The sequence below is a fragment of the Euwallacea fornicatus genome, chromosome 1 (assembly GCF_040115645.1).
Source record: "Euwallacea fornicatus isolate EFF26 chromosome 1, ASM4011564v1, whole genome shotgun sequence".
In the NCBI taxonomy this organism is placed as follows: Eukaryota; Metazoa; Arthropoda; class Insecta; order Coleoptera; family Curculionidae; genus Euwallacea; species Euwallacea fornicatus.
Genome location: NC_089541.1, coordinates 818349 through 833397, shown reverse-complemented (window position 1 = coordinate 833397; position 15049 = coordinate 818349). Strand labels below are relative to the sequence as shown.

General features: G+C 39.2%; 2 protein-coding genes across 18 annotated transcripts in view; one reads left to right on the top strand and one right to left on the bottom strand.

The window, feature by feature from the left end:
* Nucleotides 1-15049, bottom strand: part of Trpm (transient receptor potential cation channel, subfamily M) — a 64119-nt gene that overhangs the window by 5648 nt on the left and 43422 nt on the right. For 13 of the 16 annotated variants that reach the window (XM_066282027.1, XM_066282096.1, XM_066282043.1 and 10 more), the window contains 18 exons: nt 12350-12509; nt 7589-7725; nt 6831-6987; nt 6642-6774; nt 6141-6586; nt 5893-6070; nt 5541-5730; nt 5056-5267; nt 4852-5007; nt 4712-4759; nt 4180-4236; nt 3155-3358; nt 2854-3098; nt 2553-2802; nt 2279-2476; nt 2021-2226; nt 1845-1965; nt 1609-1789 (listed from right to left, as the gene is read on the bottom strand). In XM_066282027.1, the coding sequence (XP_066138124.1) occupies nt 1609-1789; nt 1845-1965; nt 2021-2226; nt 2279-2476; nt 2553-2802; nt 2854-3098; nt 3155-3358; nt 4180-4236; nt 4712-4759; nt 4852-5007; nt 5056-5267; nt 5541-5730; nt 5893-6070; nt 6141-6586; nt 6642-6774; nt 6831-6987; nt 7589-7725; nt 12350-12509 (3279 nt within the window). The remainder of the gene's footprint in view (nt 1-1608; nt 1790-1844; nt 1966-2020; nt 2227-2278; nt 2477-2552; nt 2803-2853; nt 3099-3154; nt 3359-4179; nt 4237-4711; nt 4760-4851; nt 5008-5055; nt 5268-5540; nt 5731-5892; nt 6071-6140; nt 6587-6641; nt 6775-6830; nt 6988-7588; nt 7726-12349; nt 12510-15049) is intronic. The other 3 variants (XM_066282079.1, XM_066282118.1, XM_066282110.1) reach the window with 2 other exon arrangements.
* Nucleotides 8225-9524, top strand: LOC136339183 (uncharacterized). 2 transcript variants are annotated; one of them, XM_066282210.1, is made up of 3 exons: nt 8225-8613; nt 8670-8915; nt 9036-9519. In XM_066282210.1, the coding sequence occupies exons 1-3, from the start codon at nt 8336-8338 to the stop codon at nt 9172-9174; spliced, it is 663 nt and encodes a 220-aa protein (XP_066138307.1). In that variant the 5' UTR covers nt 8225-8335; the 3' UTR covers nt 9175-9519. The 2 variants fall into 2 exon arrangements, with proteins under 2 accessions (XP_066138307.1, XP_066138315.1); XM_066282218.1 differs by having other exon boundaries at nt 8472-8613; nt 8675-8915; nt 9036-9524.

Below are 15049 nucleotides of genomic sequence, written 5' to 3'. Positions count from 1 at the left end.
AGAACAGCAATGAGTTTCTTGCTAAATTATACAAAATGAAACTGCACCTGCAGAAAACTTACGTTAAAAAAATCTCTATTCAAAGGAAAGTAATCGATTTCTTTGGGAAATAATTGTGAATAATGTAAATTTCTATATATTAAATGCTTTTAAAGGGTCATCTTAACAAATAAGCACTGAATTTTCGTCCAATTAGGTATTAAAATGCATTTTTTCAAAAATTATATATGTACTTTGGTTAATTCTTATAAGATAGACACTCGTGTATAGTGAACTAATCTCTCGGTCCCCTCAAGTCCATTATAAACGGGTGGCACTGTATTTGTTACAGTGTTTAATTTTTTAAAATATATTTTCGTGTTTTTTTCACATTTTTTTAATAATAAAAAAACAAGTCTTGATGTAACGATAACCGGATATAACCACTCTTTTTGCTCGGTTTCCTCGCCATCGTTATATTCGACTCTCACTGTATTTTTAAGTGAAAAAAGTCGTCTCATTTCGTCTCGTTAAGATAAACCGTTTTCCAGGAAAATGAGTTTCTATAAACCGGCGCACAATTGCATGGACATCGCAACATGGCAGGCATCCTTGTAACAAAAATACTTTTTCATTAGCCAGCAATAACGAGACCAATATTATTAAGGATTTATCATTTATTGACGACAAATGTTGAAAATTGCCTCCGTTCATCTCACTGCGTCCGTCAATTCTTTCCTTCGTAGATTTCAACGTCTATGTAATCGTGCATCGGTTTATGAAAATCCAATTTTCGGGGAAAACGTCCATCCTAACGAGACGGAACGGGCGGACCCGTTATCACTTAAAAACATTTGGGATTCGGTAATTTGAGTTCGAAAATGAAAAAAAAAAATGTCGTAAACAACGAAGTTAAGGCAACATTTACGTAGGACACCCCTTGCATGTTACGCCCCTGGCTGCCTGACCCGAACATCTGCTATTATTAACACAAAAAAAGTTTTCGCATTCCATAAAGTATGCGGAATTTCATAATTTTAATGGAAATCGTTTCGTAAATATTACGAAAAAACCACCTTCAGAGTTCCCGCTTTAAATAGCTCTAGTTCATTTAAGGAGCAATTTTTGAAGTAGGTTTATAAGAGCTTTATTATTTTAATATCTGGAATCACCAGCCGAAGTATTTCGACGTTATTTCCGAATACCCTGTATGTTCGCCAAATAAATTACTGTTTCCCGCAACCGACAATGGTGGCGGGTTGAGCATTAATTCCATTGAACGTCACGATGACATGACTTTCTTTGCTGTCAAGATGACGTGACTTTCTTTGCTGTCACGATGTAGTGCTAGTCTAAGTGCTAAAATCCCGTTCTTACACACGCAAAATCATGCACTTCTCCGTCAGGACTCCTCAGCGTTTTGCAACATATTTGAGGTAAAATTATAAGCCAAACACAAAATTACTTAAATATTTACGAGCTGCAAGCTCGCACATTTTATACCGTTATAGATTCGAAAAGATCCGGTAAGAAGATATCGATTACTCAACCTTCCATTCATGTTTCAGCAACACAAAAGAAAACGATATTCCGAGTTGATTTAAAGTTTAAAAGACTAAATTTGCTTACCGACTAAAGTGGCCTGTGGCGTCATGGTAATACCCGATTGCTGCCTATGCATAAACTGCTTCATCGTTTCCATTTCATTGGCCAACTCGGTGAGCTGTTCCGTGAACTTCCTGCAGCGCACTTCTAAGTTCTGTAACACCGTGGTTTGCATGTTTTCCTTTGTGTGGATATCCTCGACTTTCTGAAAATTTCAATATTTTTTATTTCGCCAGAGAATTAAAGGGCAATATAATTACTTGAGTCAGATGCTCGATCCTTTCAGTCGTCACTTTAATCCTCTCTTCTGTTGACTGCTGCAATTTATTTTCCTGCTCGGCAAAGTAACCCTCAACGCAGTCCTCCTCAAAATCGTACAACCTTTTTTTTTGACACACAATTTAACAAATTTCTCAAATTACTCAAGCCAATTTACCGCTCCATTTCGTCCCTATCCAAGAACAGCTTTAGTCCGTTATCGTAACTCTCCTCTTTACCTTCCAGCTTTCTGCGGATATATTTGATCAACAGGAATACGTGGCAAAATATGATAAAAGGAGGCGGCAATAGGGGCTTTTGCTCGTACTCCATTACGACTGTAAAGCGTTGAAACATCCACACTTGATGGGCTATTGAATTCACCTACGAAAACTCGTTTATTTTAATTTTCTTTTTGGGGAGAATTTTAACAAACTTCGTTGAAGATGTTGTTGAAAACCGCTATCAGCAGATTGATAAGGAGGATGTTAGCCACCAACAAATAGACCGACATGATGGCAGGCGAAATCCAACGTCCGGTAAAGCAGGGCTCCTCGCCTTCACCGCCACACTCCGGGTCGATTTTGTCCGCGTACACTTCACCGTAAAGCATGAAATACGGCTCCATAAATACCTGCATAACACGAGTATATATTTTTAAAATATCACTTTGGGATTAGAGATTTGAAGCATTATATTATACTACTAACGTCTCTGGCGATTCTCCAATCGGGCGCGGCGTCTGGATTCAGAATTGCCTGTCTGCTCACGCCGAAACTCATCAGAACTATCAACAACAGCACAACGAAATAGATCATGTTCTTCACCATCTTTCCCATCATGGTGACTAACGGACCTAGGTACTTATTCACGCTTAAAATATTGAGAATTCTCAAGTACCAATAGATGCTGTTGACGCAGTAGAGTACTCTTCCTTCTTCGAATGTGTCGGTGCGGAACCTGTAAACAAACAAAGCTTGCAATTTTGCCGATTAAAGAAGATACCTCTACCTTAATGTGAGCGCAATTAAGAACAAGATAACTGCGGCCATGTCGCAGGGGTTCCACATGTTCCAACTCCACACTGCCAGTTTTTGGGTGACTCCCACCGGTTCCGAGCTGAACAATTCCCGTATTTTCTCACAGCCAAGGGAACAGATGAATGCTATGGACATCCACTCCTGCCAAGAGGGCATTTCGTGCATTTTCACTAGAATCGTATAGCTGAACAGGAACAGGAAGGCCAGATATGCAATCTGCGACAAATAAGCATGTCTAGTCTCACCGCCTACCAGGAAGGACATTTTCTTACAGAGTTCGACCAAAACTTGGTAATCGGTGCAGTAAAGAACTCGTACAATTTTTTCTTGATTCGCAGCTCCCGCTGTTTGGGGGCCTTGTCCGAATAGACGTCCGTGAAGAATATGTGGTATTTACTGTGGTCGTCGTAATCGTGTAGGATTTTGCCGTTTTCATGAACCACGTCTCTGGCCAGGAAATTTTCAGCGAGAAGGGCCTGGAAAACACAGGAAGCGTCAAGTCAAAAACTATTTTAAAAAAACGAGGGTTTATTCAATTAAAAGAGAGAACATTCTAACCAGATTTTTTTTATGTAAAAATTAGTTTAATAAGGCTTAAAAAATAATGTTTTTAGTTCATTGAAGTAAAGCCACGATTTTTCTGCTAATCTGAAAATGACGGCATTATCACTGGTAGTCTACACATGTTTTGAGAATATATCTCTCTTTCGACGATTTTGTGTTCAGTGGCAAATAGTGTAACACAAGTAAACTATAATAATTGTTACTAATGTTGGTTTTGTTAAGCCTGGTGTAAGTATGTTTTCATTGGATATGCACATAAACACACATAAAGTGCACAAAAATACATGTAAAGCGTGTAAGAGAACTGAAACGGTGTTAAAATCTGTATGTAATTCATTAAATCGTTGCATCGAATTATATATATTTTTATAAAAATGCTGAAAGAGATATTTAGGAAGACTTTGAGTCTCGCTTTGCCAATGCTTTAAATTTTAATGAAACTCTATTCATTGCAAAGTGTACGTAGCCTCTAATGCAATTTGTACCCTCAAGGTTTGTGCCAGTAGTGGTCAATTTCTAGCGATTTGTATTTTGTATCAATCTGTACTAAGATAAAATATTTGCTAACATTCTCAAGCCTAATTAGGTACTTAAATATTGTTTTTATCTCATACTCCAAAAAAGTGTAACTAATTAGTGAAGTTTTAATCACAGACACAAAAGTAACATCTAAGAACATGCACAAAGATCCACAACAAAAATATGACACTAAACGTGCTAGGGCCCTCTCTACCTTAACACCAGTCGGGTTTGGCGGCTTGCTTCTTATACTCAAACTTCTAGTGCGCTTCTAAAATCAACCAAACGAAATTAGACACTCGTTGTTATCCCTTTAAATCATTAGACACTTTCACTGATAAATACACAAAAAGCCATAGTGGCTTGCATAAGGAAAGGTTTAAGAACCTAGGTAAATGCGAAAGCGACTGCTTTAAAATTGTTTTTGGTTTCACCACACCCGAAGCAAAAATAGGTGGAAACAGAAGAGTGGAAAGTTGCAGGAAAATTAAATATCGTCGCAATTGGTTTTATTTTCAAGTGAAATTGTGGGCATGGCAAAAACTGAATACAAGACCTTTCAAGACTCAAAACTCGCTACAAAAATACGCCCTGATCAAGACGACCTTTCGGCGGTAGCTTGAATTTTTTTGAAAGACCCTGTATAGTAAAAAAAAAAAAATGTGTGGCCGTGCATATCGATTGAACAGCATAACGCACAGTGTTACGTGCCTATTGTAATGGAAACACTCTTAGGCTCTGCTTACTTTTTTCGCATAAAATTGAATGTAATGTTTTCCTACTGCTTTACTACGCTACAAAAGTCAGGAAACATTAGTCACAAGGTTAAATTAAATGCAAATAGCCTCTAAAAAAGTCCCCAAAATATATCCCCAAAAAAACTCACCTCTCCATCGGGATTCTTCTCCGAATCCGACTTATCGTCATCATCATTTTCCAGCTCCAGATGCTCCTCCGTGGTCTGAGGCATCAGCTGCAATTCCTCCTTAGACTTAAACTCCAATTTCAGTATGTACGGAGGGAATATCAGCCCCATTATCACCTGAAAACGCTGGCTGAAGTAACGTGGACGATATTCGAAAATGCCCACCTTGATGTTGGTGTTTTTCCTTGTCCTTAAGCCTCCCATCCACAAGTCCGCCAGGATTATTTGGGAACAGGGATGGGCCAGCAGTGCTCGATGATTGGCAGCTACTGCCAGACTTAGACACGTTTGACCCGACCAGTTTTGGAGTTCGCAAGTCAGCAACTGCTGTGTCTGACTGTCGTCTTGTCTGTAGCAATAATCCAGAACTTCCAAAGCTGAAATTTAACAACAATCCAAATATTTACCAGCGATTAGCAATTAGACGCATAACAATAAAATGTTATTCCAACAATTCCATTTGTCATGAAAAGCAGCGATAGCGAGAATGGGCAAATTGCCAAATGAACGCACCAAATATAAAATTTGATTAAGGTCTTTCCAATCACTCATGCCAATTTAAATGGGGGAAAAATCTCTTTCCCATAGCAAACAGATATTTTGTTCATAAATAGGCGTCACATATATTTTTTAATTCCTTGTATATTTACCAATATTCTCAAATTCCTTGCCATAAGAACGCAGCTCCTCGTACACCTCAGTTTCCATGTCGTCCTCAGCAGCCTCATGCGCCATGGCCTTGTAGAGTTTGCAAGCCACCAACGCTTTAGCTAAGGCTTCCTCTCCATGTTGCCACATCAACAAAGCCATTTTGTGCCGCTTCATCAGCACAGCCCATATCTGCTCAGTTGTTTTAAATTAAAAACGAATTTAACTTTAAATTTTGATTAGGAGAGTAAAATTTGGTGCATGCTCCATTTAGTTGGTGGGTTCATCGAAAGGTATGACGCGTGGGTGATTTTTCCTTCATCTTAACCCGAAACTTAAAAAAAAAAAACATACCAAAAGCTCGTTGAAAGGATAGTCAAAGAGACAGGGATTGGCGCTAGAGGGTAGGGCTCCCGCCAAAAGACTCATTGCTCCGAATTGCCTCGCCGAGGCCGCGTTCATTGTCATATTCTGACCCTTATTCATGACCTTGGCGTATATAGGCCGAAACTTTCGTCTTGTGTAAAAAGCTCTATGAAAATAAAAACCATGAAGTGTTAATCCAAACAAAATTCTATACTTCCTGTAAAGTCACCACTTGCCTGTAAGCTCCTCCCATCAATTTGTTAATGACCAATCCAATATCGTGTAAAGTGTATACATATCCCGCGGGTATATGAGGCCTCACATCTCTCAGAATGTACCTCAAAGTATTGCTGGGCCCCTGTTTGGAATTGTAGAGATTCTCTAGGCGCGGTATAGTCAAAAATTTCCTCATGCTGACCCCGTTCTCCAGCAGCAGTTTGACAAAGTCGCACCTGTCGTGCTCCAAGGCCTTCATCATGGCGTCCTCCAAGGCCCCATGAGGCCACTCTTGACCGTAGATAAATATCTCCGATCGAGCTATATCGGCTCTATTCCAGGTCAAAGCCAGGCTGAGTTGCTCAGTTGGGGATAAGTGTTGAGACTTAAACAGCGCCGTCAATATCGTTTGGTCCAATTCTTGAGGTTTTTGATCATATTTATCTGCTATTCTATATATCGTTATCTAGGGCAAATTGAGCTTTATAAAAAATGAACTTATTTAAGTGATATTAATTTACTAGATGTTTGTTTTCCACACACATCATCAGCTCGCTATAAAGACCATCGGCTAACTCTGCAGCTACCTCAAACGCCCTCTGTATGGTAGCGATGATGTACTCTTTCATGGTTTTCAACATGGAACATTCGTACCTGCATAAAAATATCTAAAATAAATAGAACAGAAGGGATTTTTAGGGCGCACGTACTTGCACATAAAAGCTATGAGATCAGCGGCGCGGCCCGAACCATCACAAACTACGACCGGCACCGGGGGGTCGTCAGTGACGTATTCGAGTACGGCCCTGATTGTATTCGTACCACCCTCTATTACGAGGCAGACAATTGGGATTGGACTTTGGGTAACTGGAAATATATGACGAATCAGGAAACTGGTTCCAAACGATTATATCAGATAAGTATTCAGGGTGATTTCTAATGAATGCAGAACGCACTTTAATCGCGCATTTCTGAAATATACTATCAGCACTAGTATAATTTTTTTATGTACAAAACATGAAGCTTTTTCCCAACTTCTTAGTAGTCCTTCTGTATAACAGATTTTTACAGGGGGGTTATAGTAATAGAACTTTTGAATCGCCCCCCGTATAAGTGTGCAAAATTAGTTACTCAGGATTCCGCAAGGGGCGAATAATACAAACACGTGACTTTCTTGGCGCCATAATGTGTGCCAATCGTAGTGCTAAAGTTCCATCATTTTCGACATTTTTCGTACTTTATTCAAACGAAAACAAAAAGAATTTGGCCATTTTCAATTTTCCAGGACACATTAGGAAATAAATAGAATTATTTCATTATCAGAGAGTAAAAATACTCCTCTTAAAAAAAAGCCCAATTTAATCTCCTCAGTACCACAAATAGATTTCAACACCCTCAGGTTAAAGTCAATTTTCTGATTCAATATATACATATTGTATTTCCCTTGGGCCCTTATTTTCATACTTACAAGGATATAATCTTTGCTTGGATATGTATTTTTCCAGTCGCCGTCTCAGGATAATTTCCGCTCCGTACTTGGCCACGGTGCCGTTGTCCACCAACAAAAAATAGGCGTGTCTGTTATTTAACGCCGCCATTTTGGACCTAAATTCAAGCATACGCATTAACAGTACCCATTAACCACTAACGTAAAGTACATCTTCAAAAACTGCTGCTGAAAAGATGTGAAAAGTTTGGTATTACACCTGACCGGCTGAGTTAAATGGAAACAAAATGGTGAACACTGATATAAATTCACTGGAGAAGGGCGCGTGTCATTGATTGGTGCGATACGACATTCTTGTTTACAGTGTACAGACGGCAACCAAACATACACGAATTTAATGCAATGCAAATCCGCCAGGACAGGCGGTGGTTTTAAAATTCATCACCATAACAATAAAACTGAATTCAAACCAACTAACTTCTGCATGAGGACGTCTCATTAATACGGTTTAATTAAAAATATATATAAATATACATAGAAATTCTTATTCTATAATCTTTATTATTATTTAAATTGCCAATATTTCCGATTCGCTCTTCTGGATTTGGCAGGCCATTTCTCAGGTGTAAATCTTTACCTTCTCTCGTTTCGCACTCCTTCGTTCTTCACACGTCAAAATTCCATCAAACCTTCAGTCATTTTCGCCATGAAATTCCGCAAAATTTACAGTGATTTTCATCTCGCTTAGGCCTTTACGTCCATCCCGCAATGCTAATCAGACAACTATGCAAAATTCGACATTCAGCCCTTAAAAATTTGACGATTTACCCTAAAAATCTAATTCCAGCTTCCACGATTTACGGGCATTCGTTCAATTTCCAGCGACGTTTTCATCGTGCCCCCCACAAGAAACTGCCCAAAACCCCTGACTTGATCTATGTACCACAGATTGTGAAATGGCTGAAGAATAAATTCAAGTTTAAGTTGTTGAGAAGTGCGTGGGATCCCGAGTTTTCAGAAGGGGCCTTTATTTATGGAACTACCAAGTATATGAGGCATATGCAAATAGCGAACTTTATTAATAACCAATAATGGGTTTTAGAGCAGTTTGCACGATAACTGAAATAATCGCCAGAGATCAACCGCAGGAACTGGGGGATTTACTAACTTCTTCGGCTAAAATTAGACTGGCGAACCACATGGCCACCCGTTTAACAGAAGGGCAGAAGGGCATTATCACGCTGCAGCCCGATGACATTAAAATCCTGGTGCCTTTAGATGTGGCCCTAAACAAAGATGGAAACAAGAAGCAGTGCAAGATCTCATTGAGCGTTTTGGGATTAAAATGGTAACAAAAATTTCGTTCGAAAATGGGCTACGTGGAATTTTGTTGGGCAATCAGATGCAAGAGCTTTTGAATTTTAAAACGCAAAGCTTTTTTGTAACGAAGAGTCGTTTTCACTTTTAGGCACGAACATTCCAATACCTTGAAACTGGTCCTTGTGGCCCTTCAAACTGAATTCCTGCGAGATTACACCAACGGGTACAAAAACTCCGAGTGGACCATAAGCGCGTTTGACGTCCTGGAATGCGGCATTCTCATGTAAAGCTCCAGTCACGAAGACGAGTGTCTTAGACAGTCAAAAGCAAAAAATGTGATGTTGCTAATTGGATGTTTATTGAATACTAAATAGAGAGGGTTAGTGACCCTACCCCTTAACCCCGCGTAATCCGCAGTCTTCGTCGAATCCCGCCTTTTTGGCAAAATGTCCCGGGAGAGGAAGGCCTACTTTGCCATCATCGGGGATCATAAATAACTCCTTCATTATATCTCCAAGCTGGAATGCCTCTTGTCGAATTTCGTCGAAATTCCCCGCTGACGATGGTTATTGGATACGACGCAGAGCAACAAGCCGAAGCAAATTGCGTTAATTTTCTTTCAATTAATACAGTAGAGTTGACGAACCGGCTTTTAATGCTTTTGGTGAGACCAAAGCCATTCATCCTTGTTGATGATATCAACGCAAATACTCCATTTTCCGAGCATTCAATAATTCTTTTTTTGTCTTGAACGAAAATACCGAATTTCAATCTCATAGATATTGTCAAAGCACAATTTCCGGAAACCTCGAGGAATTCATTTTCCAGCTTCGATGCACCACGACAAATGTTTCTAGAGGCTTTTTCCTGGCTTCCTCATATTTATTGCGTCATTGTGTTTCATAAATCATCGAGGGGTACAAAGACGGTGCAGTTAGATGTTTAGTAATAATCGCCAATAACATCTTTCGTGGGAACTCATTCCCGAATTGCCCTCGAGGTGCTCCTGGAAAGAACCGGCTTTTCTCTTCGTTTTATAAGTCGACCTCGCAGTGAATAGACCAGTTTTTCATTTGTCAGCGCTATTCGCACCTTAGGCAAAAGCCCATATTGAATTCCAGGAGCTGGAAAGCATTTTAGATTTATCATGGAGTTTTGCGAGTTATTATCGGATGTTTGATGGATATTAGGAAGCACGTGATGCAGTCGTTTTTGTCTGTTCGCACCAGTTACGGGGAAATATAAAAGAGGAATTTAGATTGAATAGTCCGAGTGATGTCGGGTGTCTCTCACCGGATAGCCATCTCGACTTGGAGGTCGGCAATTAATACGGGAACGGAGCAAAGTGCGTGCATACGGAAGTCGCTAATTTTAATATTAAATGGCCGTTATTACCTGCCTTCTCATTTTAAATTTGAAGTTAAACGTTTTGTGGAAATGGTGGAGGCGCAAGGGCACAAAAAACTCCCACATGGTCCAAACCATGGGGGAATGTTAGATCGGGATGATGCTGTACGTGACGTAATGGTAGGAGACGAACGAGAATATGGACTCATAATGCACGTGTGTACATAAATATGTGCACATACGCAGAGTTACTCGCGAAGTTCACCGCGCATAATGCAAAAATTCATAAATTTGTCAAAAATAAATATTCCTACGTGTATTTTTTTGTTTTTTAAAAAATTAAATTTACTAAAAATAAGTATAGAACAAATGCTACACAAAATGCCCCAAAATAGTTCCAATTCGATGAAAATAAATAACAATAATAAGCGAACAATGTAGGCGCAAAATTAACCGCACACGGCATGATATTCATTTTTATTTAGGCAGTAAATATTTATCAAAACAATTTTTTTTGCAAATTCTTTCGTGACTGATAAGTTTATTCTAAAACCATTTATCAGTTTCGTTTATTCCACGAATGTGCTAAAAGTGGTAAACACAAAACGGGTGCTCCGGTACGATAAAAAGGGCTTTATTGTACTGGAAAAAACGATGCGAGAAATTGAGAATTTAACAGGAAGAAAACGTTCCGCAATACAGTGGATAATAAACAAATACCGTGATCACGTATTGGGACAAGACAAGTCTGGAAGAGAACGAAAAAAGGCACTCTCTGAGAAGGATGAACGATTTGTTCTACGAGAACTGAAGGTTAATCCGAAAAAAGGTGTTCCTGAGAATCGGCAAACCTGTGTCAACTGAAACTGTAAGGACCGTTCTCAGAAGAAGCGGTTTTAAGGGCAGAATGCCAACGAAGAAACCGTTTATATGAAATTTTAATAAACAGAAACGGTTCAATATTGCAAAAAAGTACACATCAAGAAGAGCTAGTCGAGTTTTGGAATACTGCCAGTTTTAAAGACGAAATGAAAACGAGCGTATTTGGAATGGATGGAAGACAAATAGTACAGAGGAAGCCAAATATACAATTGCTGGACAAAAATATAAAGAAAACAGTAAAAAGCGTGGACGGATCGTTAGCGTTATGGGGTGCTATGGGCGCGGCTGGTATCGGAAACCTGCACCAAATTACGGGGAATTACGGACAAAAATGTCTGCTTTGATATTTTAAGAGCCAATTTCCGACCATCAGCAGAGAAATTGGCCATGCCGAGAGCGTTTTACTTGCAAAAGGACAGTGATTCAAAGCACCCCGCTGGCACTGAAAAGCTTTGCCTTATACACAATGTATTTAATAAATATATATATATATAATCTTCAATTATATATAATTATCTGCCAAAATGATTAAATTCGCCACCTCAGTCGCCAGATCTAAACCCGATCGGGAATTTGTGGGAAATTTGAAAAAATTAAGTACAAAATTGCGGCAATTTAGAAGAATTAAAACTAGTCTTCAACGTATGGGAGGACGCTTCTTGCGACTCGACGGATGGCGGAGCCCACGCCGTGTCGCTCGGAGGGCTTAGTTGAGGGGGAGGAGGTGTCACCAAGTATTGAATCCTGCATGTTAATTGTTCCCCATGGTCTTCTTCAAGTAAATCACCGTGTGATACACATATCTATGTTTGTGCGGTAAATTTTGTTTTTCGCTTGTTATTTATTTTCATTAAATTGGCACTGTTTTAGTGCGTTTTTGCAGCATGTGTTCTGTACTCACTTGCAGCAAGTACAGTAAAAAAAAACAAAAAAAAAATGTATGTAGGAGTATTTATTTTTTACAAATTTAATCATTTTTATGGTCAATTTTGTGCGTAACTGTATGTATACAAAGAGTCACGATTGCAACAAAATGACAGAGAAATGCGAGAAGTATAGAACAATTTAAAACATTTTTCACACCCACACTTACTGATAATTCGATTTTTGGAATTTTACTCCCGTTATCTCTTGGCAGTAAAACCTAATAAAAAGCCGTCCATTGTATTGGACCTCCGCCAATTTGCCATATTCCATTCCACCACCGGCGAAACAGAATTTGATAATATTTACCTTGGCGATGAGATCGAATGATAGGGCACCTCGGTGTTGTGCCCGATAAGATCCTGGTTATTTTCCACGATGCCCCACGGCGCGATTCCCAACGTGTTGACTCTGCCCGTTCTCTGGGATCGTTCGAGCAAAAGGGCATCTCCCACGTGGCGCGTAACACCTGCAAACGGTTCGAGTCTAAACCTCTCAAAATTAGAATTAAACATGGAAAAACGGAAATGCGACAAGAACGAAATTTGAAAATTTAAATTCCCATTCGGCGGCGGCGTAACGGCGGCGTAAATTCTCGGCGAATTAGCCGATTTGAGACAATGGAGTCGTTATTATATTATCTCGTTTCACGTGGAGTCGCTTTACCAGCGTGGTGCTCGGAATTCATAAATTCGTTTGAATATTTATTCGGTGGATCAATGCGAAACTTCAACGATAATAAGCCGCTTCGCGACGTAACGTCGGTCGTTATTATATTTCTTTGTTGATTAATTGAAAATGTCCAATTTCAAAAATTGACAAACGCCAACGTTTCGCGCGTTGCGACACGTTTCAGCGCCACCTGTCGCCGACGTAATAAGCTGCGAAGCGCTTTCGCAAACGTTCCCGGCGCCAGCAGTTCCTTTACGTCATTCCAAATCTCGAGAAGCAAAGGAACAGCTACACATAATCTCCCGTTTTTGGGGCTCTCGCGAAACAAATACAATAAACGAAACCGTACTCACGGCCCCTGCACGCTGGATTATAACACATTATCTCCGGCTCTAACTGCAGCAAGCCAAAAGAAAACAAACAAAAGAAAAGGGAAAGTAATAACCCTAGGGCTGTAAGAGAGTTCTAACATAATTGTTTGGTTCTAATTAAAATGTTTAGTGGAAGTTACCAAGCGGCGTTCACGAGGCTGCAGACAAAGTTTGTTTATTTCCCCGGTAAAAATTACGCTTTCGGCATCGAAATTGAAAATTCATATAAAGCGGTTTCCGCGATCATTTCGTTCGCAGAGGTTTTCCCCTGAAATTTGACTAAAATAACGGCGTCATTCAATGTTCTCATGGAAACATATTCTGACTGTGTTTTTGCCGGGTCGCTTTGGGGCCTGCGCAAATCGAATAATCGTTAACGTTTGAAGAGTGACAACAATTTGACGGCACCGATTAGTTCAAAAATTCAATAAAATACTATTGAATAGGTGTGCGGGGTGTCCCGAAGACGCACGTCAAAAATGATTGAAAAAAGTGTCATGCGCAGAAGCTATTGACGGTCAAAGTTTCTCGAAATAAATCTGTTTTTTGCTATATCTGGAGGACGCGCCAATGGATTTCGATGAAACCCGTCGTGTATTTATTCATTAGTGCAGGGATTAGTTTCATGCACAATTCATGTCTATGAACGCACATTTTGCAGGTGGTTAGTTCTTAGTCATTTTTTTGCAAAAATGGCCAGAACCTTTCACTGGGTAGCTGCTTTCTCCTAATGATATCTTCTTAGCCCTTTCTTCCACTTTCCTAAATCTTGAAAACTTCTCGTGCTGTTCACGTTATAAGCCGGAAAATTATTTATTATTTTTTTATTCTCCGTCTTTTTAATTTGCTTTTCTCATCCAAAACACCAATTTGCCACCACTTCGATAATTATCGATACCCGTCGATGAGAATGCCGATGTTACTTATGGAAAATGTTATAATAATTTACTTAAAAAAAATTTAAGTTCGTTTTAAGTTGTTTCTTTTTAAATCAATAAAAGCGCTCTCTAATGAAGAAACTACCAACATGGTGTAAATCATGAGCTTTTCTGAAGAGAACCTGCCATCTTAAGTTACGATTTATGCGGCGCGCTTCCCGAATCCTTGGAAAACCGACATCCGAACATTTGCGCGAGCGGCTAGGTTCTTGCGGGAGACCCATATGTCCACATGCGAAAAAACCATCATTTTAACCACGTCCATCATTTCCACCTTTATTGGTCACAAAGTCGCCGTTGTTGACCTCAAAAGAAACTTGACAAAAATTTTGGAAATTTTTATAACATTTTTCCATAGGTCACATCAGCGTTCGCATGGACAAGTATCGATAGTTATCGAAGTGATGGCAAATTGGTGTTCTGTATAAGAAAAGAGAATTTTTTTTTTGTAAGCGTGAAATGTTAACCATACGATATACTTCCAAGAGATTGAAAAGTTGGAAAAAGAGCTAATGAATCATCAAAAAAAAAAAAAATCAATACGATGTAGCTGCCGAGTGAAAAGTTCTGGTCATTTTTGTACCAAGATGGCTGACAACTTACCGCTTGTACAAGGCGAATACACACGTATGTTACATAAAAATAATCCCTGTACTAATGAATATATCCGCAACGGGTTTCATTGAAATCCGTTGAGGCATTCTCGATGTGTAGCAAAAACATGTTTTTTTTTTCAAGAACTTTGACCGTCGAACGCGTTAAACGAGACACATTTTTCAAATAATTTTCGAATCAAATCATAATGTATTAACCCAAATAATCTCATGATACCATTTTTTACATACATTTTCGAGACACCTCGTACACATGTCAACAAAAAAAATAAATTCCATAGTGTCGTTCGACATCGAAGAACATAATAAAAAATGGATTTGAAATTATTTGCATGTAATGTATTTCTTAAAAAAACACTTACCCAAATAAGGCGAGTTTACTGACGAATTTCCACCGATGGGGACATGCAATGG

Bases quoted from the DNA above. Each gene is read 5' to 3' on its own strand.
- LOC136339183 (XM_066282210.1), top strand. From the start codon at position 8,336: ATGCTAATCAGACAACTATGCAAAATTCGACATTCAGCCCTTAAAAAT. The intron at 8,614-8,669 runs GTATATGAGGCA...AATGGGTTTTAG, and splicing joins TTTATTTATGGAACTACCAA to AGCAGTTTGCACGATAACTG. The intron at 8,916-9,035 runs GTAACAAAAATT...TTTCACTTTTAG, and splicing joins AGCGTTTTGGGATTAAAATG to GCACGAACATTCCAATACCT.